Genomic DNA, 27357 nt, shown 5'->3' with positions numbered 1-27357 from the left:
CAACTTTTTCAGTAGCTGTTTGAAACTTTATTTGGAGGGAAGCAAGCAACGTGACCTACAGGCAGAGAGTGTAGGCAGAGAGAAAAACTAATAGTTGAGGCAACAGCAACAGGAATAGAGCAGTTTACCCAAATGAGGAAAATCCCCATAGTCTCAAAACATTTTGTGCCTGCAGTGTATTCTGCTCTACTGTCAGCAGAGAAAGAGAGATCTTTTTCTCTGCAAACACTGTGTTGTCATATCTGTTTTCCAGATGCATGCAACAATCCAAGCAGAAAATGCTCATTTTTGTTTATCATTATCACATTTGCCTGAATCTCAGCCCGGACAGTGATGTTATTGTTCAAAATTCATCAGTTAAGAATCTGGGTGTCGCCTAAAATTCACATTTGAGAACACATCACACCAACATCACTAAAGCAGCTTTTCTTCCACCTCTATCACATTGCCCAAGTTAGTCAAATGTAAAAACTCTAATTTAATGCATTCATGTCATCTAGATTAGACTATAATAGCATAGTCTCTCGGGTCATTCATCCTGCATGTGCAAAATCTAAGATGGTACCGTCTCCATTTCCTGAAGACTCAAATACATGTGTAATATGGCTCACAAACAACTTCAGCGTTATTGTATGCCAACTGGCAAAAATATAAACACACAACTGTTCCTCACGTTGTCAGACAGCTCGTGTGAAACATGATGTATGATTTGTAGAGTCATACGAAATGCACACCTCCAGGTTCAACTGCACAAATATCAATTTACCAAATTAATAAAAGCATGAATAAAAAATACTCAACATTACTGTGGAAATCACCTTAATGATTATCCGTAATTAATCTGAGTATGTAGGAGAGACCCTGATATTACTACTTCAAAGATACAAGTTGCTGAATGTCCTTGAGTTAAATGGTAGAGCTCAAGCTTCCTTTTGTTACACTTAATTCCTGTGAAATTACAACAACCTTGAAGGCAGGTCTCTGCAACCTGTTTTATGACACATAATCTCAATTACAGCTTTCATTTCAGTCTGCCTACATGAAAGATTAATGATATTCTCTTTTCATGAGTTCTAATAAGAGGTCGTGGCACAAAACTAGCATCTGAATGTCTAGAACATTCAACTCTCTGATGCACAAACAAAAAGTTTTAGTTTCATGTTGAAGAATTATGTTCAAATCTTATTTAATTGGCCAGGTGATGTTGAAAGTGAAAGACTGTTTGGTTATTTGCCAAACTGATGCTTACCTGAGCTGTTTTATCAAAACTCCTCACAAGTATTTACATATTGCAATTGGTGGAACATCTGTTGGTTGGTATTGTTTTATTTTTACTTCAAACTTTCTTTGGGAGGTTGAGGTTGGTGTAATAAGGTGGCACTGGATGGACTGGCAATGCACCCCAATGCCTCTGAAGTTCAATGCTGGGGCTAACTCAACACTCACTCTCACATACATACAAATTAGCAATACAGAACTAAAAAACTGAATAAAAAATTCTCACCAAAGTTGATTACGTTTATGTAATTTTTTCCCCTCTTAAAAACAAACAACAAATGACATAGAAATTACTCAAAAACAGTTTTGCTTTTATTTTAGCAATAAAAATTAACAAAGGCAAACTGAAAACTGTAGAGGGCTTCAAGTCCGTATTGGATATTGCACAGTTTGTATATTGTAAAGTTTTGCAGTTGAAACAGTGGAGCACTGAAAATGACCAATATGAAACCGTTGTTCAACATCAGTTCTATGTTAACAAATAATGTTATTCGTTGTGTTCAAATTACTGGACCACAGGTCTGTTGTAGTGGAGTAAAGTGACATCCCCTCCAGCTCTACAGCGATCTTTTCACATGTACAGTTGTACAGACGAGGCAGAGCAACTTCAGCAAAATATCTGCAGCTTCATAGCACATAGCTGGGGTCGATAGTTTTCAGTAGGTGGATAAACCCAGGTTTTTCCGCTGTATATATGGGCACAGTATCTTTACCAATATCCAGCTCGACTGCATTACTAATGAGATAATGATTCCACTAATGTTAGCTGCTTTTTATAAGGTGTTTGTGGGCTGACGCGGTCTTGTGCATCTCAAAGTGAGACACATTTCACCCACTCAGCTACATAACTCTATTTGACATGTTGAAATAAATTAGTTGTACTGCTGCCTTTAGTTAAACAAACTTTGCAGTGGACTGTGGTTTGTTGCAGATCTGACTAAAAAAAACAAACCAGTTCCAAACGACTGACAAGACTGTGCCTTTTTTGGCGACATACTCTTCTTCATTGTCATTAACACTTGCTGTTGTCGTGCGTGTATATCTCCAGGAAGCAAGCACGGGGGAGGGCACAGCCCGCTATTAACTTCAGAAGCCTACATAGAGCTGTGGAGGAAGTGAAAGAGAAAAGCTAGATTTTTTTTTAAAAAATCGCCCTAAACCACTAATTTGTATTAATAGATCAAATCGATTTATCTTCGATTGAATTTCTTTTGCAACAAAATTACCAATCTTGTACAGCATCTGCAATGACTTAAAAACACGAGACAATGCCTTTAACAACATTAACCCAAAATCATGATCTTTCCCAACCAAAGTCAACTCATCAAATACAGATGTTTGGTCAGTGGCCCGAAATGTAAACTATGACACTCTCGATATCCCTCCAGTATCAGTTTTGGAAGTTTAGTGATAGCGTGTCAGTTTACACCCTTTTTAATGCACTGTGTCATTTTCAAAATAAACTTACTTCCATAGGTTTTGGAAACAAAAGCACATGATTGGGTTTGGAATAAACCATCATGGTTTGGTCTGCAATAAGTACATCTGTTACAAACATAATTTAACATCATATACAGTGTGTCACTGGTATTGTATGCTACACATACTGGAACACTACTTTGTCATTTAGATAACTGGTCTGACTTGAAGTTACACACAGGAAATAAGCAGCGGTCTGTCAGGGAGTGCATAAATGCTGCGTTTCAACACTAAAAGTTGCCTCTGATTAGAGCACATAATCAGCTCAGCTCCAGGGCACGCTGCTGACACCACATCTGGATAGCAGTCACATGGTTCATATATGCCAACACTCCATCACATCACCCCTTATACAGAAGACTTTTTAGAGAATAATATGTCTCATATGAAAAATGTGTTTTACTTCAGAGCTTTTCCTTTATTTGGTCCTGATTCAGTAAAACTGCTCTCAAAAGCCTATTTAATCAGAAACAGCAAGGATCAGTGATTTCTAATCATAGTCCAATGTGCATCACTGTGCCTGACATAAGGATAATTGTAGCAGCATGTGTAATGCCATTAAGCTAATGGAAATAATTGATTTGGAAACTATTATATATCCAACAACGCTGTATGGGCAAATGAAAATACTGAGAATCTGTCAATTTGTCATTCAAAGGATCTCACCATGCTGGAGTTCTTTAAATCCAAGCAGGTAATTCAAAGTCTTATTAAATATGCAATAAGTAGACTTCCGTACAGTAACATCTGAAGGAGTAACAACGTTGACTGTAAAATCAGACACAGATGGGAATACAGAGTAAGGTACCTCTGCTCTGTCGGAGTATTTTCTGGGAGTGTTTTTAGTAAAATATGTGTTTGGTAACTGGTAGAGCTCTGGCCTGAACGGTGAAGCATGTCATGAAAGTCATAATTCACCCCAATATTTTTTAATATCCATCATTTACAACCTGAAGGCTTGATAGATCATGATAGGCATGAGGTGATATGAAAATTTCATGTCAAAAATATCATGGCCAAAATAACTGCAAGCCATGAGCCCAATAATATTCTACATGGGCTTAAAACTCTGTACATGGTAAAAAAAAAAACATAGCTAGAATAATCATGTTACTTTAGGATTAAGTAAAGAAACATAAGTTCACTGCATTTAAAACATCTTTTTGGTAAAAAACAAAAAACAAAAAAAAAAAAAACAATGAAGCAATCTTAAAAAGCCACGCTTTTCAACTATTGAAATGCCATCATATATTAATAATAAAAATAAGCTGACATCCCCCCACCACAAACCCAAACAGGATAAGCAGTTACAGCTAATTAATGACGATGAATGATAGTGGCTTTGGTCAGCTTCATTCACATATCTCTACATAAATTCCAAAATCCGTAGATGTAGAATCTTATGAATCCACCCCTGCAGCATAATCTTCTTCTTCTCTGTTTTTTTAGAATGCTCAGTAGAACCCAAACTCATTTTCATCAGAATCTGTCAAACACCACACACTGTGCCTGTTTGCAGCTTTTCTTACGCTGTCCCTTGAGACAAAATTAAGCAAATATGGTCGCAAGCTACAAATATAATCAGCAAACTGCAGGAGCTACAAACAGAAACTGGATTTTGCCATATGTTGACATATTTGGTGAAATATGAACATGTGGAAGCTTGGCATACAAAGTGAGGTTTCTGGATATTTTGGTACTTGTTTTCCACCATGAAAACATATAATTCATGAAACTGGCATAAAACTCAAGTTGACCACAGCTCCACAGAACTAGAAGTTAAGTGGAGCATCACTTTATCAGAGCCAAAATAAGCATGATGGAAACTCTTGAGCTGACATGATAGTTTCATCATCATTTCATCTACAGTGTTTCATGCCTTTGTGTTAACATCCACCATTTGTTGACAGCATGAGAATTCCATTACTCCCACACATCAGGATCAAGATGAAGATGTGAGGTGAAAGCTTTTTCTCTAATTCCATAGGTCATGCTTCTTTCAACTCTTCTCTCCATTATCCATCAGATCATGCTTGACTTTGATCATGAAGACGCAGGCTGTTGAGTTATGCAACCTTCTCTTTTTCAGAGAAGTTCATTGAGAATGATTCATTCTGAGTGACATTTAGCGAAGCAGAACTCCCATTTTATCATCTTGGAAAAAGCACTGAGTCAGCTGACAAGTTGCAAACTTTATTTCCAAATTCATTGTTAGAAGACAACAAGCAATAGTGTCTTGCTCATGCCAAATGTGATTAGATGTATGACCTACATTTATGGTGAGAACTTCAAACACCCTTCTGTGCGGCTGAAAACAGCAGCTGAGGATTTGGCTGAAAATACATAAAAAAGACTACTGTTTCACACCTTACAGACAATCATTTGATTCAATGATCTAAAATCTAAATAGCGTGGTTGTCTTATACAAACTATCCTATTTCTACTGAGTTTAAAGTTGCTGATGCCAGTACATTAAAATAAAAAATATTTCAATATTATATTATTGAACTTTTTGTCTGTACGTAAACTGGTTGCCACTTTATGTCAAGCCAGAGATAAAACACGACAAACATAGGTAACTGTTAATGCTGCACTTTCTATGTGAAAATGTTTTGTTGATCTGTACCAACAAGCTGTGAGAAATGTATTTTTTATAATATTCTTATTTATCTGAGTATATAATATTTTATTTATTGGAAAAGTTATTACCAACACTTAGCAGCAGTACTCCATTTTTTATTTTCTTTATATATTTTGTATATTGTTCGCATTACATTACATTAGATTAAAAAAATGTGTAAACTGTTGTTTACAAAAGTTCCAAATAAAAAAACAGGCAATTTTATGTTTTGCATTTTGTTCCCTTACTGTACCGAAAATGACCAGTGACGTCAGATCAATTTTATTCATGAATTTACCATTTTGGCAGATCAACAAAAACGGTGGATAAATATCAAAATAAAAAAATAACACAATAAGGCAGTTTTCGGTGATAAATCCTGGCCTGAACATCTAACGAATTTTAGAATTTATCCACACAATCCACAATTAGTAGTTGAAATGTAACTTCAGCGTATCCCTATTTTCTTTTCTTTTTCTTTTTTTTTTTACACACCACACAAATATGCAATTAAGAGGAGAACGCAGGCTGAGCTATAGTATGGAGCCCCTGGGAGCAGTGCTCTTGCTGAAGGGCACATCGGCACTGCCCAGGAGGTGAACTGGCATCTCTCCAGCTTTCCAACTACACTCCATACTTGGTCCGTGCGGGGTCTTGACTAGGCTGCCCTCCAGATGCAAAGCCAAGTCTCCACGGACTGAGCTACTACCGCCTCTACTACAATTATACAACTACAGTTTTTCCCAGATGCTCCTCAGAGAAGAAGAAAACATTATTTTTTCATTACTCCACAAATTGGACCCCATGAGATACAGTTACGGATCCTTCTGGATATCCAAGCGCTGTCTACACTTCAAAAATAACCTGAACTCATAAGCATAGAAACTCTTATAGTTGTGGCATCCTACAGACAGGAAATGTTTGCATGACAGCTTTCTCCACCCTCTTCCTTGGCCAGTATTCTTCATGCTCATTTTGTGATGTAATTCAGACAAATAGGGAAAAATAATAACAATCACTGTGTCATCTGGTCCCAAGATTGCTGCATTGTATGCAGTTTATTAAAATGCACATCATTTGGGTGAAGGTTGTATTTCTGTTTGCAAACACATCAAGCAGAATCAAATCTCCCTGATATCTTAAATAGCTAACCACAGCAAAGCACCAATATCCTCTGTTAATTAAATCTGTCATTCAAACGTTTGGGACTGACAAATGTTTGGGTAAAGTGCATGCACAAATTACTGGACTTTGACATAAGCAAAATGGAGAAACTGTTAGACTCTATAAAAAAGATGATGCATTGTCCAGATAATAAGTATTGACAAAAAACAGTGCAGCGTGTTATTCCTTGTGCACATTTCCTGTGAAAATAGCACTTTAAAGAATGAGGGGCAAGGTGTCAGAGACTCCAGCTATTGCAGTACAACTCTCATGTCTGAACATGCCAAGGGCTACAATTTGTCTTGCTCCACAAAGTGGATTTCTGTTGTGCCAGAACAGGTCGTAATTAATCTCTGGTGCGCTAACAAGGAGAGGCCAACTTTGCAAACACGCTCTACTGTGGTAGTCCCGCAGATGGTCAAGGCAAAAGCGTGAGCTGGCTCTACAGTATATCATGGTGAAGTGAACCAAAGACATGGTCATACCATCCATCTCCAACCACCTTATGCTGACAATCACTACTTCTCACTCTCCTCTCACTTTGCTGCAGCCTTAATAATAATCCTACAATGATCTAAGAGAACAGACTCTCCATGCTTGTCAAAAAGTGTGTGTGGGGGGGGGGGGGGCAAAGCTTTACACAAAATATAAATACTAGGTCACTATGAATCTGGGTTGAGGGCCAAAACTATTATATTCCCACAAATATTCAAACTTTAACGAGCAGTGTAAGATTTAGGCTGATTCTGTGGCGTGTATTAGTGAGACTGCAGATTCGAACAGCTGAAACTTCTCCAGACTAATTCCTTCAGTGTTAATTGTTCACATTTTTTAGGGTGTTTTTTTATGTTTTTGTGATTCTTTTTTTACAGTGAGTTGAATTATCCTAAAGTTCTGTCCAAAACAAAAAAGATCCAGTGATTTTAACATGTAGAATCATTCAATAAAGCAGTTTTATCTTACAAATCAGCGCTAGCCCAGCACCTGCTTATCTGTGCTTTTATTTTTAAGCTGATATCCTCAAATCAAGACGTTCAGAGGTTTTTAACCAGAAACCAAATTATCTGCAGAGGTCACTTCCTCTCCAAAACAAGTGTAGCCAGCAACTTAAATCAGTGATCATTGACCAAGGCAATTTCATTTTTTCCAATATTGCCCAATGAGCATATTAACATTGAAAAGATGTTTAATAAATGTCTATTATACATCTATGTGTCTTTAGACATTTGGATTTATTTGACTATAGATGTTTAGATTTCAGTTATTTAAGGCTGAAAAGTGAAAGTTTAGCAGAAGTCTAGTCTTAGTCGAGATGAAAGAGTAAACAGAATCTGTGTATATGACAAAAAAAACATTGAGAATGTAAGCGCAGGGGCATGCAGTATTTTTGTTTAAAAAATTACAAGTTTTCATATATAGTGGGGTAGTCTGCTGCTAACTACAGTGGCTAACACAAAAATGTAAATGGCTCTATCTAGAGCCTGAGTTTTGGTTTGTCTGTTCTGGGCCACTGTAGAAACATGGCAGTGCAAAGGGGCAAAGAGGCGAATAAAGACCTGCTCTCTGTGTCGATATAAGCAGCTCATTCTAAGTAACAAGAACAAAAAAAATCTTGTTTTCAGGTGATTAACACCAAAAAATAACTCACTTATTATATTCAGTTTCTGCCCATATATCCCCCAAAATCCAACACTAGGGTACTGGTTTTAATGTATACTGTGATATGAAAGTAGATGATAGTCACACTGTGTACATTTGCTTATTTACAACATTGAGGGGAAAAAAAGCAACTGGATGAAGAATCTTACCTTTATTTTAGTTATTTTCAAAAGAGTGGACTCTTTACATATGCTTCTATTTAAAAATTGTTTCAAGGCTAAACAATAGTGATAAAGGGGATCAACCAAATCAACACTTGTGTTTTTATTACTTTTAGGATCATTCAAACAATAATAATTCTGCTATATTGTGAAACAACAGTATTTTCAGAGATGGTTATCAGACCATGAACATGTCACGGCCTTGCAACACTACACTGGACCTTTAGATTAGGAGCAAGTCCAGTCTGGGCTACACCGAGAATATCCTTTATCTTTACAAAACTGCTGAGGAGCTGCACTGATCAATCATCATCCATCACTGGCCAGTTACTGAACCATCAGGATGCCAGCAACTCTGGGCCCCCAGAAGACACTGAAAAACAGTTATATGGTGGGGCCCCTTAGCTCCACACACAGCAGCAGCTCTACTCATCTACATCACTGCAGTTCAACAAAATACTGACTGAAGTCAGCTGTGCTAAAACAGCTATTAAATCTTACTCACAATACAGGAATCCCAGCAGGTGTGCACTTTACTTCACTGACATCATCCACACCAACGAGTCTCATTTGCAAGCAAACACAAGGAAGTTAGGACTTTGTTGAACTTGCAAACTTAAAAATTGGCTTGGTATTCTCTCATCTCTCAACCTGCCGCGTCTGTGTGTGACTTTTGAGTGTTAACTGCTGTTTACTCTCACATATCAGTGCTACTCACTTTTATCAGTGCTGCAAACAATTTCATCTGCAGTCTCGATGTTAAACGAGCATTATTTTTGCCTTATGTTTACACTCGGGTATTGTTGCCACTGAATAGCACTCTGGATTAAGGATTAGGCAATAACGTTCAGTCATACAGTGAAAGGGGGAGGGAAACAGCGTTTACTTACCAAATTCAGCACCGTTTCTACAATATCCCGGTTGTTAACCTCTCCAACCTGGATCAGTCCGATGACAACAGCAAATTTCATCTTGATATTCCGGATTGGCACCGATGGATTGATAATCCCAGCCGGGAGCAGCACTGAGCCTGAGCCGGACATCATCAATGTCTCACCGGCGGCAGCAGAGCCTGCAGCCGCATGCTGCCGGTGACCTGGAGGAGGTTGTCGGTCCGAGAGCGACACCGAGCCCGGCATTGTCAGCGGTCTCTCGCTTGTCATTTCCACCCAACCCGGGCGGCTTGAAGAGAGTTACACGCTGTTCTCCTTGAGATAAATCCAATCACTGCTCTGGAGCATCAAAAAGAAACGAAAGAGAGGAACACTCTCGAAGAAAACAAAAACACAAACAAGAAATCACTCTCTGTCAGTAAAATCCACTCTGGGGAGTTCCGGTGAGAGAGTCCGGTGTGTTGTCGGTGCCCGCCGGTTAACTGGGCTGACTGACCTGAGCTGTGTACACAGAGCTGTGTGTGTGAGAGAGTGCCGCTCTCTGAAATGCGCGTCTCCGTGTCTGTGCTGCTGTCACCGCCATGTTGCCGCCCCCTGTCTGCGGCTCCTCTCACCACGCCTGCGCTGCCTGGCTGCGGTGAAGGAGCTGCAGACTGACCGCAAGGAAGTCGCTTTGCCTGGGCTAGTGGAAGCAGCTGAGTCCGGAGTGGAGCCAATACCATGGCCACACGAGGTTAGCTAGCCAGGACAAAAATATAAATAGAGGGTTAAATGTCATCATATTAAGTTCCATGAGGTGATAGCCATTTTTTTTGCGCACAAAGAGAAGGATAATTTTCATTTAGTGCACTAGATAAGAACTTGTCCCCAAGATAATTAACTCGTGCATGCAAGATTTAAAAAAAAAAAAAAAAAACACACCTTCCGGGATAGGAGCTCAACGCCATCCGGATCATTTTTATTTGGTTTGTCTGCCGGACAGTTAATCTAAATGTTACCGATGAACGTTCAACCTAAACGAAAAATGTTCCACATCATGCTAGCTAAACTAAAACACACCAAACGAAGATGGTAACCGGAAGTTACCGCATTTATGCTTCCTGGGCTGGCCCCATGTAAAAAAAAAAATTAAAAAAAATCATAGTATCTACATTTTTAAAAAACACGTAATTATTTGAATTGCATGTAATACAAAAACTGTTTGGCTCTGAGGGGTTTCAAAGTGATGTCATATATCTATTTTTAGACCTGTGTTTAAATACTCAGTATATAGGCCATTTGAATCTAACAGATCCAAAAAAAAAACAGTCTAGTGTAGGTCTAGAAGTGTACAATGGTGAAAAGACTTAATGCTATTTTGGCCTTTTACCAAGGAATAAAACTAGTACTCCGATGTATGGTTATGTAAAATTGTATTAAAATAGATTTTAGGTTAGAGTTTTGATGGTAAATGATATTGATTATAATTTTTATCAATATGTTTCTTAAATGTTAACATGTGATTAAGAGACTTTTCTGTAAACATCAAGCCATTCAGGCCGTCCTTTTGACCATGCATGGATGCGCACTTGAGCACTGTGCCTGCACACATGCTGATGTCTGACTTGAATTATTGATTTCTTATTTTCTTCATATAAATTTGCACTGGTGTCATTAAATTGTGAGTTTCAGGTGTGCTCACTTAATTGATTGGTCTGTGAGGCACAATGATGACCCTGGATAGTCATATGCAAAGCAATACAACAAATCCTACTATAGTGAGATTAATTACCTTGGTCAAGTTTTTTCCTGATGATCGTTGTGAGGTGGTAGCAGGGTCTGCTTCACAGTGAACTGGTAATTATGGGAAGATTTTTAAGCATTTAGCAATTTTTTTCAAAAGATCCCGGTTTGCATCCATCACAATTTTTTTATCATATTAGGCCAGAAAAATATGTTTGTTTTCAAATAAGTTTTGTTTTCCTTTTTAATGAACAAAGTGCCAAAGCATCATTTGCATTTCATTGAAATCATATGCATTTTGCTGCCTTTAGCCTTGAATGGCTCTTGAGAAAATCAAGAACAGACACTTCTCTAACACCTCATACTTTGCCCAAAGTCATATTGAAAAAGATATGCAGTATGTAATAAATAATAATGACAAAAAAGCTGCCAGGTTCCAGTGGTTATATAAAAGAGACTGACGATGACAGCTTGGCAACATTCCTGTCCATCGTCCTGACTGACAGCCAGAAGCTGAGCTTGCATTTCATGACCTCATTAAGCTGATCTGTGTCAGTATTGCTTCAAAAGAGGAAGAAATCATGTCAGGCTTTATGCAGCTGTACCTATCATGTATACAAAACTTGATTTAATTTGCAGTAATGCAATGCAGAGCAACTGGCAATCTGATTTTCTGGCCCGCTTTCCAATGTGTCAATAAAATGTCATTTCATTTTGTGATGATGGTTGTTGTTAACTAACTGTAGTCTTATGTGCTAACAGAATGCGATTTTTTTTCCTTGAGTGCTATAACTTTGGATTAACAAATGGTGGTTTCATTTACAGACTGAGTTGAATTAGGCATAATTGCTTTACAGCCATTGCGTCCTTAGGGAATTATCCATTTGCAGTTGTTTTTTAATTCTATTGTCCCAACATAACAGTTTATCTGATAATGTCCCTCTACTGCCTAACTCAACCCCTCTTACTCTCCCATCCCTTGTGTTAAACTTGCTGGTCTCCATTTCAGTGTGAACCATAGACCCTGCTGGTGCTGAATAGAGTTCAATGTTTGACTTTGCCGTCACACACTGAGACCATATATAGGGAACTGAGGCAGAAGAGCAGATCCAAACTCAATAACCTGCAGAAATGTTCATGTAATGCTTGTTTTGCTGAGGTGTGCTACAGCAACATTTCACTGTTCTCTGTAATGGTTTTGGTGAATGATCCTTTAAATACTTTTGTTATAGCTGCCACGACCTCCAACTTTATCTCTGTAAGATTTAAATTCCAGATACCAGATGATCATTTTTTGAGCCATCAACCAAAATGTATTTTAATACTTCAAAAGATGGTTATAGATTAAGTTTGGCATCCCTTTTCAATCTCTTTTCCAATTAATTAGTTGCTCCATTAGCACTGGCAGGAACTTTCTATTAGATGTCTTAAAAGTGAATATCTGTCTTCCCACCCTTACTGGTGAAAACAAATGAAAATACCTATAAAAAGGGTACCCCTTTCATTAAAACTGTCTCAGGGTAAGATAAAATGTAGCCATACTGAAGATGAATATTCTGTTGAGCAGAAGGGGCCATCTAGTGGACAAAAAGGACAATTAAGCAAGTATATTTGCTCAGCCCTAATTTTTTTGCCTTTCCATATGATAAGCAAAAAAGGCCATACAAAATTAATTACAGTACTCATTTGATTTTACCTCTGAATCTGTATTATATTTGCATGAAAAAATTGAAAGCTCAAATAAATCCATCTTCCATTTGAACATTTTTTCTTAAAATGTCCATTAGAGGTCACTCTCATCCCAGATTAGGGAGAATTGTGTTTGAACAGGTACTGCTCAGTGCATGATAATAGTACACATGATTGAGCAATATAGACATTTTCGCAAAAGCATTTCTCACACTATTTGATATCAATTGTCCATGGAAAGGCATTTTTCAGTTTCACAGATCAGGAGATATATGTCTTTAGATTTCTTGTTCATTCATTATAACCTGGCAGCAAGAGGAAGAATCAATGCAAACACTTGATAATCTCAACAGTTTTATTAAAAAATGATGTCTCTTGTACTTGACTTCACAACCCAGTACCCTTAAGCAGGTATGATCAAGTCAAACCTTAAGTCGTTCTTTTCATAACCATGGGAGGTCAAAATTTAATAACATTACACCCATTCCAAAATGACAACACTGAAGCAAAGTAAAACCAGTTTACAATTTTGTACCATGTGTACTACAGGAAGGCTGACACAGTGAAGAAATCAATATGGATATTAACATATGTACTATGTATCCCTTCACATATTTACAATATATACATCTTGCTTGCATGTACAGTATATTCACACACATATACACAGACACTACATTATAATAATCATAGCTTTAAATCTGAAACAAATAATGCTTCCCAGAAGCGTTTAAGAGCATGAATGTCCTAGACATTGTAGATTAAAGTAATAGTAATACAATATTATTAAAGATAATAATTAAAATATACAGGTTAAGCAACATTAAGGTAAATAAAATCCTAATGCTAAGGACATTGGCAGGATGATTAATTTCCCATTGAGTAATTATGCTTAGCACCTTTAAGATGTCCTCTTTTGTCATTGTGCAAGTACAGAGGAGCTCCATATCTTCTCAAAAGCATTTCTACTCAGGACAAATAACGGAATAAACTGTGCTTCAGTTCTGGGGTCCTGTCTGCCTGTTAGCAATGACTCAAAGGCTCAATCTTGATCTCAATGCTAAGCAGACACAAGTGGCAAAGAGGTTCAGATTTTGGTCTCTGGGCCGTCTGTGATTAGTGGCTGGAAGGAGTTGCGGATTCGGGCAGCTTCTGCAGCACAAAGGTGACCAAAGGCTTTGTTGTACCAGTCTGGAGTCCTTCCCCTGAAAACAAAACAGAATTTTCAATATAATAAAGCGTACACAATTATTTAAAAAAATAAAACACGCTTAAAAGGGTTAATGAGGAAATATTTTAATATGATTCTTGTGGGACTTACTTCAAATCCACTCTGCAGATGTGGGTTAGTCTGGACTTTCCTGAGCCGCAGGGCTCTAGCAGGTAGTTGGACTCCAGGACTATAGCTCGTACCCCTCCAATAGAAGGACAATCCTCATGCTCTACAGACACAGAAACCAGGGAGCAGGCACCTTTTGGCAAATCTGTCCTCCATGACCTTTATATAAGAAAAAGAAATTTAGTGTGGACCCTAAAAAAATCATAGCTACTTACAAACAAAGAATAATATGTAGTTTAGTGTTCTCTGTGTTACCACGCACCTGAGTACCACAAAGTCCCTGCTGGGATGAGGGGGCATGCGATTGAGGACATACTGAAACACCTCTGTCTGCTTGTCCAGTGTCTCACACACTTTCCACTGCAGGAGATCTACATCCCACAGGTGGCGCTCTCGCAGCACACGGTTCAACACGACGGATGGCGGTGCTTCCACCTCAACAGACACCCGCCAGCGCCTCAGAGGGTTGCCATCTCCCACCTGAAAAGACACAAACCATCATGTTAACTTGTGGATCTAAAAACTAAATCCATGTGTGAGATATTAAGCATTGCTGGTTATAATGTTTAATGATTTTGTACAATGGATTTTTTGTTGTCCATAATTTAAAATTCATAAATGACATTGCTGCATGGTTCAATAACTCAACTACAGCAATACTCTGTGCAGTTATTTAAATGTGCAATGTTCTTCCAACTACTGAATGTACATGTAACATATGTCACACATATTGTATAAATTACATATATTCTTACTGTTATTGATACTTACGTATATATTGTGGTGTACATTGTATATCCTGTTGCATCATACACATATTTTATATTTGAAACTCTACATACTAGTTTTATACTTTGAAATGTAGCATAAGGCACATAGATTTGTATTTTTTGCACACTCAGCACACTATACATATGTAGACTTTTAAATAATTTACAAACTAGTGTTAACATTGTTTTTATTATTACTGTATGTCTGCATTATATTTTTGCATTCTTTGGGCTAGGACCTATTTTTTTTTTACTTTTTAGAATTCTCTATGCTTGGCATCAGAGCGACTTTAACTAACCACAGTTTCCACCTGGGGATCAATAAAGTATTTCTGATTCTGACTCCGACTGGGATTATTTTGATGTACTATAACATCTGAAAATATAACAATCTAAGGAAGAACACCCACCTTTTTATAGTAGAGCTCTGTGTTATCAGAGCTGCTGCAGGACACCCAGTATTTGGACTTTTCCCGGGCTTCTTTGAGATGGTTCTGAAGTCTCCCCTCCATATGAGTTTGGTACGTTCCATCACCGTCCTCCAGCTGCTTGCACAGCTCGTCAATTGTTGGTGCATGCAAATCAGCCTCCACGTACGAATTACGCGACTGAGTAACCATCTCATGAGGGATCTAATGGGTACATAAAAGCATGAGGTAAGATTCACATTGAATATACACTGAGGGAGGTGTGAGCTTATTGCATCCCGGCTTGAAATTCTTGCATCATCTCAAATACAGGTTCTCGTACCTCAAATAGATGGTTGCACTCTATGATCATATGAGCGAGACCCTGTGTTGCTGCTAAGTTTTCATTCAGATCCTTCTGGTCTGGTCTGCCAGTGGCGTACTTCTTCTGCATGGCCCTGAGGATTATAGGGAGAAAAAACGTATTAGGCCGGCAGAGTTCCCAGGTCAACGCCCCCATGGAACGCAGTATATAAACCCTTCCTCCACTCTGCAGGAAACCTCTTTGATCCTTTTCGCAACAATTTCAACATGGTAAATTAGAGAGCTTTGCTTTGTTTGTACACAGCATGATCTCATAAAACACTGAGCTTTAAAAAAAGTGTGTCGTGTCCTTTTAGAAGTATCCAGACAGAGAGTAATCTACTGCACCCTTGAGGGCTGAGCAAACCAATTTTATGTCTGTCTTTATGGAGTAACAGGTGAAGATAATCATGCATGAGTTAATAGAAAGCATGCATGTCTTGTTCATTAGTTTTTTTAGGCACAGAGAGGTGGGCAGTGTTGCTGTCACAGACACCAAGCTTACTGTTATACTACAAGACACAAGAAAAAAGTACCTTGGAGAGAGATTGTCTTTCTTGAGTATGTTAAGATGAAAGAGGGAGGGTGCCAGGCACACAGCAATGTTCATGGGTGTCATCTGGTTCTCCTCCACAGAGGAAGTGACATCGCTGAGGAAACAGAGCAGCGTCTGCAGCACCTCACGGTTTTCATCTGACATCAACATGATGGCTGCCTGGACAGCTTGCAACCTTTGGTCCTTCGGCACATCTGCACATTTGAGAGAATTGATTTCTGTTATTTCTGCTTTACAGACAGCAATAGAGGAGGTGTTATTTGTCACTATGTTAGCTCACTTGCAATTTTACAAAAAAAACCAAAAAATGTTTAAAGTCCTCTCCAAGAAAAAGGCAAAGGAAAAATATTTAAATATTTTCTTCAAATCAATGGGTTTTTGTTTGTTTGTTTTTTTTAACATACCCCATGTTTTTTGTAAATATGGATGCCCATACATGTCAATGGTAAAACAGTAAGAAAACAATCTAAAAAACAAATCATTCACAGTTATAATGCTTGTAATATGTCAACATGTTTCTATTTCTGACCATAGAATCAGTAGTATTACCAGTATTAGTATTATTTATCATGTATATTTACATTAACTTTGAAAACATCTCTGAAATGGTTTAAAAAAATCATACTGATATAATTTCTATCATCAGATTCATAATATATAGCATTAAAACTATGTCATTGTCAACAGTGAATATTCACCAATTTTATTTAATCAAAAATAGAAATGCATTATCTTAGCATCACTACTCTCACCATAAAAGAGACATATATATTGACAATGGGTAACACTCCATGTATCATTTAAAAACAATGAATGATCATATTTCATTTATATCTTAGAAAATCGTGTCAGGTGGGATTTTTTTTGTTTTGTTTTGTTACTGTTTTCCTGTAGGAGGTGAACTGAGGAGGCAGACTAGAGACAGAGACATTTAGTGGGTTTTTTTGTGAATAGCATACCTTAACTAAATGGTAGAGATTGCTCAATCAGGTTGAGTTGAATTCAACTCATTTTTCATTAAGATGTAGTGACTCAAAATGTGCTCTTCCTTGGCTTTAAAAGGTAAAAACAAAATCAAATGCAATAATAACATTAAAACCTAATGTGAGGCAAAAGAAGCAAAGAGAGATGTATGTCCTTACATTGGTAGATATGGAGGAAAGTCTCGCCCAGCTTGCTGGTGAGCAGAGGCTCAGGTAGATCCCTGAAGAACTGCTTCACCATGTCGGCCACATCATAAGCAGACTGATCCTCATAGTTCACATTGTCTGGAGAATTCTCATTCATCTGCCTGAGAGCTTGAATTCGAGACTTCACCCCTGATTTACGAAACAGACCCACCTGGAAGCCAAACATTAGTGTTAACTTGACAGCTGGCAGCAATATGTAACCACATTGTACTGCATTTCCGCTCACTGTTATTACACCTCTTTTGTATGTGCCAATAACCTGTGTCAGCCATTGTCCATGGAAACCTTACACCACATTATACACATTGAATAAAGCCAACCATTTGTTACATAATGTAAAAATGCAAGTCACATGCAACCTGAGAGCGTGAGTTTTGTGGCTGACCTGGTCAAGACACTGGCTCCTCAGGTACCGTAGCGCCTGCTGCAGGCCGAGGGGCAACGGCTGTCCAGAGCGCTGCACGTGCACAATGAGAGGAACTCCGAACACGTTCTTATCCTTATAGTCTGGTACCTTCATTCTCTTCATGAACTTTGGCACGGACCTGGGACAACACAAAATCTTTGACACCTTGCTCTCCAGGCTAAATAAGACACTGTCTTGGAGTAATACAAAATAAAATGTAAAGTATATACTCACATTTACTCAAAGGTCCAGTGTGTAAGATTTAAGAAGATATATTAGCAGAAATGGAGGTATTTTTCTTTAGTGTATTATCAGCTGGGAATACAAAAATTGTCCTTTTTTGTTACCTTGCATGAGCCATTTATATCTACATAGGACCATGTTTCTACAGTAGCCCTAATTGGACAAACCAAACACTGACTCTAGATAGGGCTATTAAAGTTTTTGCGTTGGCAACCCTTGTTAGCAGGCTCTTTGCTAGTATAGCAACAGTGTTGTTAAATCATTGATTTTTAACATGAAACTGCTTTTTTTCAGTGTATTCACGAGTTTAAATCACCTGGTTTGTTTGTCCTGGAGAGGGAGAGAGGGAGCAACCTCCTGGACGCCTCAATCTTGAGTTATCATAGAAAATAGGTCACTGATTTTTTTACTTTTAATTGTTTTATTCAGTGTTTTTACTGGTTTAAATCACCTAGTCCATTTGTTTTGGGGAGAAAAAGACCTCTGCAAATAATTTGGCTCTGCTAAAAACCTCCTTAATAATCAACAGTGAAGGAACTCTAACTGGCAATAATTTCAGCTGGTTGTTATTTGAGATTCTAACCTAAAGTCCCCTAAATCTTACACACTGGACCTTTAACATGAAATAGTATGTAAAGCCTGGACGTATGTAAAGCCTGTAAGCTAAAAGGGGATCTGGTGACTGTAATTCATAAAGGCCATGCATCATACCATGCTGGACAAACACACAGATTAACTGTACTAATATAAATACTAGCAAAAACAACTGCATATTATATCAGTTCAAAAAAATAAAATGTCACCTTGCTAAAGCAGAAAAGATTAACTTAATCATGAAACACATCAAAAATGAATTTTGGTGGTTGACTTAGACTTACCAAGTCCAGCCATGTTTGTTGGACATGGAGTACTTCTCCATGATAGCAGTAAGTCGCAGCAGAGAAAACTTCTGCAACAAACTGAGCTGGCCTGCTGACTGGTTGGTGATCTGCAGCGATGCCACTGAGTGACTCAGGCGATTAGACATTTGAAAGCTGGGCCATCGTAACCTAACACCATAAAAGATGAAACACCAAAGAAAAAGAAATGTATTGATCTTTCTGTTAATAGAAAACATAAAACTGTGTAATTTCAAATATTTCAATACTGTTCGGAAAGTCTTACCGATTAGGTCTTGTGAGAGAAGCACCAACTCCTGAGTCCCTCCTTTCCCTGAGGAGCGTAGATTCTGTCTCAGCAAGTGATACTTTGTCTGTGTCTGTGATTTGGCTTTCTGTGACAGAATTTCCCTCAAAGTTCAATGTGATCTGACTTGATGACTGAAGACCTACTGTACGTTCCCTCTTGCCGTCCACCTGCGCCAGCCCTTCTCCGACAGGCAACACATTCTTCGACCAGTGGTCCACTATCTGCTGTAGACCATTGACATGCAGCAAGATATCATCCAGGTGAGGGAACAGGTCCTCTTTCTCCAGGTCTATCAGGTCTCCCGTGCTGGCGTACAGATGTGAGCCAGGAACATTATCGTACACGCTGATGCGGCTCCCTCTGGTGCAGCACTGGGTGACTGGTCTAGATTCATTCCTGCATGAAATCAGCGTTGGGTCCAGGTGCATGCTGCCTGTGTGCCAGTTGATAGAGGCCCCATTGGTTGGGGACAGGCTCTCGATGGACAGTGCTTTGGGGAAGGTTCCTGGCTTATGGTCTTTGGGAATGTGTACCACCAGGTCTTCATAGGAGCAGAACTCATTCCTGCGGTTTTCCTCTGCAACTTTGTTCACTTGGGTGCCTGAGAAGATGTCCATGTCTTCTAAATACATGCCGCTGCGCTTGTGGTCGGCCCGGTGAGGCTTGCGCTCCTTCAGGCTGGGTGTGCTGACAGCGCTGCCACTAGAATGGCTGCTTCCCTCACTACCAGACTGGGATGGCAGAATTTTGTTGGATGGTATTTCTGGAGCCCCGCCATCTCCATTTATGATCTCGATGCACTGCAGCGTCTTCAGTACCTGGGCCTCCTGCTGCAGCACTGGAGCGCTGATGACCAACGACTTACGACCCCTTCCCAGAGTTCCTCGGGAGCGCAATGTTTCCATGCGCTTTAGAAAGTCTTTGGCACGGATGCGGCTTGTCTTGCCGTGTTTATCAGGTAGCGAGCCGTAGTGAGTGATTTCTTTGGGGATGTGAGGCATTGTGAGAGAAGTAGAATCTGGCATTGCTGCAGAATCAGAGCCGGTGCGGTTGGAGCAGTCAGAGTCCTCTGTGCTGAGGCCCCTTTGGCCGCTGCCCCCGCTGCTCTCACTGTGCAAAGACGAAATCTCCGGTTCGCTGAGGTCCGTCAGAACACTCTCGCTGCTGGTGGTGGTTCTCAGAGGCACGCTGTCCCTGGAGGGCTGACCCTCGCCGTGCAGGAGACAGTCGATGTCTCGTAACCTGGACCAACGCCGGCTGCTCCACTCAAAGGTCCATTTGTCACTGATAGCAAACAGGTCTTCTTCATCAGAGTCTTCACTCTGGGGGAAAACAGATCATATTACAAAAATTACCCCAGCCTACACGATTCAATTATTCTTAATTGTCTTTGTAGTAATGAATGTATCTATTTAGGTCTTCCAAGAAAGGTTTCCTAAACTACCAACTTAAATAACAATAAATTCAATACAATTTAAAAGATAATGCATTTATTTACAGCTGTGGCAAATAGTTTGTTTTTTTTTCCAGAACAAAATAATTTGTACATTTTTCCTTCTTGTGGTGGAAGTGGAAAAAAATTCACAACATCAGCTGGCTTATTATAGAGCATCACAAATATCTATACCACAAAGAAGAGTTAGAATGGAAACACAGGAAATAGCGAGAGGATGAGTCTGCTCAGAATTAATAACATTACACAATCAGCAGACAGTGATATAACAACAGACAAATAATTCCCTTGACTGTAAGACTTCTCCATAAATAGACCAAGGCAGGGAAAAATACTAATATAAGCCAGCAGGCTACATTCCAAAGTGGGGACAGATAAAAAGCATCTCAATAGGCATGAATACAACAATACAGTCTCAAATATCATAGAATCTAGGTTAAAGGGAAGAAACCAGATGATATTTGTGCTCGTGCAGGAAGCATATGCATAGCTTAAGGCAATCTTTGTAAGAAAATACCATTTCTTATATTTGACATTTGACATTTTCTATTTCACAGAGTTCAAACAATAACTAGGATATCTGAGTCAAGGGTTAAAGCTTTCTGAAGGGTAGAAAGCGTAAAAAAAAAAAAAAACCTTCAGAGGTACCTGCAAAGTGATATATTAAAAAAAATATATCATTTTGCACAGAGAGAAATCATGACACTCACATAAGCTTAAATTCTTGGCTTAAAGGTAAATCTTTCAACCTACTGAATCATCAGTGTTTAAAAAATATATACTTTTAAAAGTCTGGAGAGAAAAGCATTGTGTTGCCCTTGTCATAATGCTGCACTTTTCACACTATAATCCATGTTGAAACTTAAAGACTGCAGAGGCAAAGCTCTTAGTATAAAGTTGACACTTACTTTCTTCTTCGGAAGGTTCACGTCAAGTTTCATAGAGGCACACTTGTTCAAGGTGTTGAGTCTCCTGAAAGAAAAATGACCAAAGGATAAAAACTGCTCTGAATAAACAAGAAAAAAAAACCCCACCAGAGTAGGTTCCTAATGACCACTTCAGAGGTAAACCCCATTCTGTTTTCTATTTAGGTGTTAACCAAATCAGTGTCCTCTTTGGGCATACAACCAGACCCAGAGGGAAATTCAGTTTGTCCATTCAACAATATCCTAAAGCTAATGAACACCGGTAATTGCTGAAGGGTCTGCTGTCTGTCTCTTAGCTCTGGATCTAAGTGATAGTGGCTTGAGACGTGGTGTGCATTAGTTCTTAGAGAGGTGAATTCAGGATAAACCAAAGGATTAGCCAGACTTCTGCTCCTTGCCTAATTTAAGTCTTTTGAAATAGGCAGGCCAATATTGCACAGGCATTTCCCAGGCCTTTGTGTATAAGAAAACTGCTGGCACTTGCTAACTTTACTCACTTGTTAGACATTCCCGCCGCCAACCAGTTGGATATGCCAATAAACCAGACTGGGAAATACCTGTACTTCACAAAATGTGAAAATCACGCCCCTTTTGTTAACATATCTAATAATTGTTTGTCGATTTTGCCTGAACCTGAGTGTTCGTGATACCTAAACACAGTGTCCTTACAGCTTAACCCTTTGAAACCTGAGCAAATTGGCTATGGAAGAAGGCAATAAGCAACAAATGAAGAAATGACCCAAAAATTAGGAAGAAGTTAGTAAGAAAATTAGTTTAAAATTAGTACCAAAATAAATGAATAAATAATCACAAAAAGAAAAGAAAGTAAAAAAACAACAACAAAGAAATTAGCTGAAAAAAAGTGCTTAAAAATTGTAATAATTCTGTAAAATAATTTTAGATATGTAACTACTATACTTAATAATATAGTTTTTCCCTATCTTTTTTCTTTTTTTGCCCCCTAGACATTTTCCTTAGCTTTTTAAAAAGAAATTTCTTGAACTCGGTGTAACATTTCTTACCAAGTTTACCTTTTTCTCATGTTTTCAAGATTAATTGCACCAGCTTGCTCAGGGTTCAAAGGTTTAAATACTTGTGAGTCTGAAAGCAGCAAGGACAGTGATGCCACTCCAGGTTTCCAAGTTTTGAGGTAAGTAGGATTTAAGACTTTTTATGACTTTATTAAATGGTATATCCCATCAGTCCTTCTCATCCAAGTGAATCAGTGACCCAAAGGGTGCACGGCCTTGGCAATGATGCTACGACTAGATGCCAGTCTGGTCAGTGTATATCATATGATACTACTGATATTTAAAGACTATTAGAGCAACTAACGTCTTACAAACAACCTATTAAAACTGCGTTAAAATGTGTGGTAACATGTAGAGTTTGGTTGTGTTAACGCTATATTTTTAGGCGTTAGGTTGGTTGTAAAATGTCAGTTGCTCTAAAAGCCCTCCATATATTTCACCGTTTTAACAGGCGCAACAAGCACTAGATTTCAAATAAGTAATACCAGGAATGTACTTCGTGTCACATTAGAACATGTTTTGGAATTTTTATAAACATATTTTATAGAATAGCCAAAAACAAGTATATTAAAAACTTTTCCAAAACATTCTCTTAACTCCAAACTATTTCCAGGCCAGGAAAAGTTTTTATCCTTTAAAACTCTTCCAGGAATTTCATAACCATGGTAATCCTAAATATAGTCATCTGTATATCTTATTCGATACATGCAACAGTCTTTGATGCCATTTTGCATTTGGCATGCTAATAATTTCTCTCTGAATTTTGCAGAGTGAACAAGATGAAAGCTTTGCCTTTGAAACACCAATGCAAATCTCATGAACTCAGTTTTCAAAAAATCCCAGGCAATGAAATATTTTCAATATTTGGAATACAACATACAGTCTACGCCCTGGAGCATGTACTTAGTGGTTAGAGGTTTTGCAAACTGGGATATATAAAGTAACAGAACTAAAACTGTACACCAACTAACAATAGCATGAGGGAAAAGATGACGGCATGACAAAATACACTCCAGCTCACTGTGCCTTGGATTTAAACCAACAGAAACTTATTTGTGGCATGATAATCACAAGCTTTAACAGCTAAGTCTTTTTTTTATGACTGACAGTATTGTTCTGTGATAGTAAATATCCTCAGATAGAGGCTGTAACTATCCCCCAGTGCTATGGTTAGCCAAACACAAAGTTCTCATGATTGTTACTGTAGATAGTGGGATCTGACTGAAGAGAGGATTTCTAAGTTGGGGGCCTTTTATTCCACAGGCCTAAAGAGCTTTGAATGTGGCTGCTAAAAAAGGAGGAAGCTTAGCCCGGGATCAGAGAGAGCACTCACATACATGAAATATCTATCAGTTTCACTTCAAAGACACCCAGTGTATGCAGGGTGGCATTTAGTTTTCGCACACTACACTGCGATGACGTAACAGACAACAAAGCCATCCTTATGTTACCATAGAAATGCTGGGAAGTCATGGGCAAAATCACATTGGAGGTGGAACTGTTTCCAATTGTCTTCCGTTTATCCCGTGGCTAGTTTGGAATTTAGATGAGTTGCTTTAGGGTTGTTTAGAGTCACAGTATATTGAGCTGTGCGAGGCAACCCACATGCTCCTCCTGCTTCTCTCTCAGGATGGTTGTCATGGTTACTGTGGTAAATAAGGAGCTGTTTTCATCTGGGCTTGAAAAAGTACATGAGTCGTCCTGCCATACAAGGGAGTGATGTGGAGCCACCAGTTGCTGGCTACATGCACTTTTATATTCTTATTACTGTCTGGCAAAATGGAGTAAAACTTATATTTAATTGTTCTCCTGTCAGAGAGAAGCTCAAAATCTTGAAGAGAATATTCTTATTATATTTTACTAATACTAAAAACTAAACTATATGTGACGAGAACATTTTAGTTAACTAAAATAAAAATAAAAATTGAAAAAAAAAAAACTTAAACAATATTGTGTACTTACAAAACTTTTAAAATACGCAGGAAATGCTATAATTGTTGGGTTTTTTTGTCAATTGGGTAAAATTTGTCAGAACAACAAGAATGTGGAGGCATTGGTGCACATGTTTATAGAGACTGAGAGTCAAATGCCATCACTAAGTGTTGTGTTTGTGTTGTGATACCTGTTCTATATGTCTTAAATTGTGCCCCTTACAAATACCCTCTATATCATAATTAAAAAAAACTAAAACTGATACTGAAACTAATAATAACTATACTAAAACTAAACATATCTAAACTAAAACTAAACTTTAAACTAAAACAAGCAAACTCATCCTGGAAACTGACTGAAACTAAACTGAATTGAAAACACAGTGCGGCAAAACCAAATATACTAATGAAAAATACAGAACTATACTAACTCTGATACTACCTGCCACAGCTTTTGCAGTCACAGTTAATAAGGGTCTATGAGATCAGTATGTCAGTCTAACATTTATTCCTGACAGATAAGGGCCGGTGAAGGTCTATATGTAGTGATGTACTTATTTAATTAATTGAATAAATGTATCAGCAATGTGCAGAAAACCCCCTTTTCTAAGATTCTTAAATAAGTACTTAATCCACAAAATTACCACTTGTAAACCAATTAGTCATTCAGTGCTACCTTGAATTTGTGAAGAAAACTTTTCTTGCATGCCTCCATGGAAAACAGCATTTTCACGAAAAAAAAAAAAAAAAAATCTTCTTTGGGAGTCTGGCTAGGGCACAGGCTAACTTAATTTTTAGAAACATTTTAAATAGTAAGGTTTTAACAAAAATGTATATATAAAAATGTATGTTTATACTGCATGAGTTGTGGGAGAGTTTGTTAACAGATGTTTCGATACAGTTTTGCTGTTGTTACATGTGGTCCTCAATTAATCAATATATTTGACTTTTTCTGTGGAGGAATGAAAGAAAAACCTTTTTTTCACAGATTGAAGGTAACAAGGCATGACTTATTGGTTTAGGAATGCTTATTTTTTTTGAGTGAAGTATTCTTTTAATAGCCAAGATAAGTAAATAAAAATTACGTAAAGTAAAGCTTTTAACATTATGAGATCTGAGATGTGATTTTACTTTAAATTTAATATGCTGATTCTCACATAATGTCATTTCCTTGGGGCAAGGAAACTACATGTAGCATTGAGTCAGTTGACTCACGGATGAGCCACGGTCTTTTCAGTGTCAATCATGCGTCAGTTTACCTGCAGAGAGGTTCCACCAGGTCTTTGTCCAGAAAGTCATGATCTCTTTTCACAGGAGAAATGTCAATGGGAAACTGTGAATCTAAAGAAAGAAAAATTAAAATTAGAGAAAGTAGCAGCATTAAAATTAGATTTGATATTTAATTGCTTTAGTGCTTCAATAGACAATGTTCATAGATGGAATAAATGGAAAGAAAGATCTGGAAACAACATTCTTTCCAGAAGTACATTGAAGGCTGGGAGACCATCAGACTTTTGTATGTGATGCTAATGAGAACAGGCAGAATTTGCCCAAATAACAGCGCTCAGGCTTGTGCAGCCATTACGTCTTTCTCTGGGTATGGGCCTCCTCTTACATAACTTAAGAGACTGAATCCAGAGCCTCTGAATCTAACATTCCACTGCATTCATGTGAAGTTGTTAACTTTTTATGAAAAGCAGAAGCAGCAGCGAACGCTCAACAAGGCTCGGCCTGTTCTTTAAAGAGGCAGACATTCAGATATACTGTAGATTTTGAAACAAAATCACGTCCAAATAGCAGATTGCATCATTAACGTCATTTTTAATAAACGATCCCAAGCATCTGAAGTGATGCTCACCTTATCTGCTTTGCTCTCCAACAGCCTTTATCAGCACATGTTGCTCGAGCTCTGGTACAACTATGTAAAAACTGTCAGCAAACAAATACATTTCAGCAAAGCACATGAAAAGCCTGGCCTTGACACAAAGATCTGAGGGAGCAGAGCTTCTTTAAGCTCAGATAAAATCCAGTTCTTCCCATGACTTCAGTCTTTAAGCACAGATGACATGTTTATGTAGTAACCGTAGCTCCGAAAAGATTAGACTTAAAAAGCAGCTGATGTTCTGCTTGTTTTGTGGTGTCTGGGGATCCGACTGGAGCCCTCGCTCCGAGGCATCCTGAGGACAGTTGTGTAAATGAGGCTCACTACGCAGCCCATGAATACATGGTTTTGTGTATAGTGTTGTGGACAAGGATGACAAACCAGATCACACTGTGTACAATTATTCACTGATCTTAAAAAGTGCACATTTAAGCTGTAACAGTATTTCATTTTACATCAGAAAAAAATGCTGAAATCAAAATACTGGCTGTGGTTTATGACAGACCTTATTCAGTGCTGCTTCATTAACCACTATGTTTTAAACAAACAAAATTTCCCCCCTTTATGATGAATGTGTGTGGGAGTTCACAGAGCGCTTTTATTACCTTCAAAGAGCTGAGCATACTGGGGAAATCCTGCTGCCCGCAGCCAGTCACATGCCTCTTTTGCCTCGATTTCTGAAACACAAGAAAATGTGCGATAAAACAGGGACCACATTTAGTCATTTTCATTTTGAACCACTGGAGCACTGGCCAAAGCAGTAAAAATAAACCCCCTGCACCTGGAATCCTACAAAACACAGATGTGGGGCTGGACAGACCTGAGTGATTCTCTAACTGAAACTCCCTCATGTATTTTGGGATAGCATGGATGTGATGATGACCCTGCTGGTCAGTCTGTCTGGGTGGAGGTATCCCAGCTCACTCACATGAAACTACATCAGACCTTATATAACCATGCCCAGTTTTTTTGGTTTTAAGACAACATGCATGATGTAACAACAAACT

The 27357-nt window shown here is 38.3% G+C and overlaps 2 protein-coding genes across 5 annotated transcripts in view; both read right to left on the bottom strand.

The window, feature by feature from the left end:
* nbeab (neurobeachin b) overlaps window positions 1–10311 on the bottom strand; it is a 291848-nt gene extending 281537 nt beyond the window's left edge. Inside the window, exons 1-2 of the mRNA XM_088079139.1 lie at window positions 10176–10311; window positions 9252–9992 (exon numbers count right to left, since the gene is read on the bottom strand). Coding sequence (XP_087935265.1) covers window positions 9252–9524 — 273 coding nt within the window. The 5' untranslated portion in view covers window positions 9525–9992; window positions 10176–10311. The remainder of the gene's footprint in view (window positions 1–9251; window positions 9993–10175) is intronic.
* Window positions 10312–13006: 2695 nt separating this feature from the next.
* Window positions 13007–27357, bottom strand: part of stard13b (StAR related lipid transfer domain containing 13b) — a 98843-nt gene continuing 84492 nt past the window's right edge. For all 4 annotated transcript variants that reach the window (XM_088079135.1, XM_088079136.1, XM_042486610.2 and 1 more), the window contains 13 exons: window positions 26956–27027; window positions 25728–25809; window positions 21489–21552; window positions 19104–20449; window positions 18818–18988; window positions 17676–17835; window positions 17243–17441; window positions 16081–16294; window positions 15525–15639; window positions 15185–15406; window positions 14267–14484; window positions 13987–14163; window positions 13007–13870 (listed from right to left, as the gene is read on the bottom strand). In XM_088079135.1, the coding sequence (XP_087935261.1) occupies window positions 13753–13870; window positions 13987–14163; window positions 14267–14484; window positions 15185–15406; window positions 15525–15639; window positions 16081–16294; window positions 17243–17441; window positions 17676–17835; window positions 18818–18988; window positions 19104–20449; window positions 21489–21552; window positions 25728–25809; window positions 26956–27027 (3158 nt within the window). In that variant the 3' untranslated portion in view covers window positions 13007–13752. The remainder of the gene's footprint in view (window positions 13871–13986; window positions 14164–14266; window positions 14485–15184; window positions 15407–15524; window positions 15640–16080; window positions 16295–17242; window positions 17442–17675; window positions 17836–18817; window positions 18989–19103; window positions 20450–21488; window positions 21553–25727; window positions 25810–26955; window positions 27028–27357) is intronic.

The sequence above is a fragment of the Plectropomus leopardus genome, chromosome 6 (assembly GCF_026936395.1).
Source record: "Plectropomus leopardus strain MGB_pleo_1.0 chromosome 6, ASM2693639v1, whole genome shotgun sequence".
Taxonomy (NCBI): Eukaryota; Metazoa; Chordata; class Actinopteri; order Perciformes; family Serranidae; genus Plectropomus; species Plectropomus leopardus.
The sequence above is the reverse complement of the archived record's forward strand: the minus strand, read 5'-3'. Positions and strand labels throughout refer to the sequence as shown.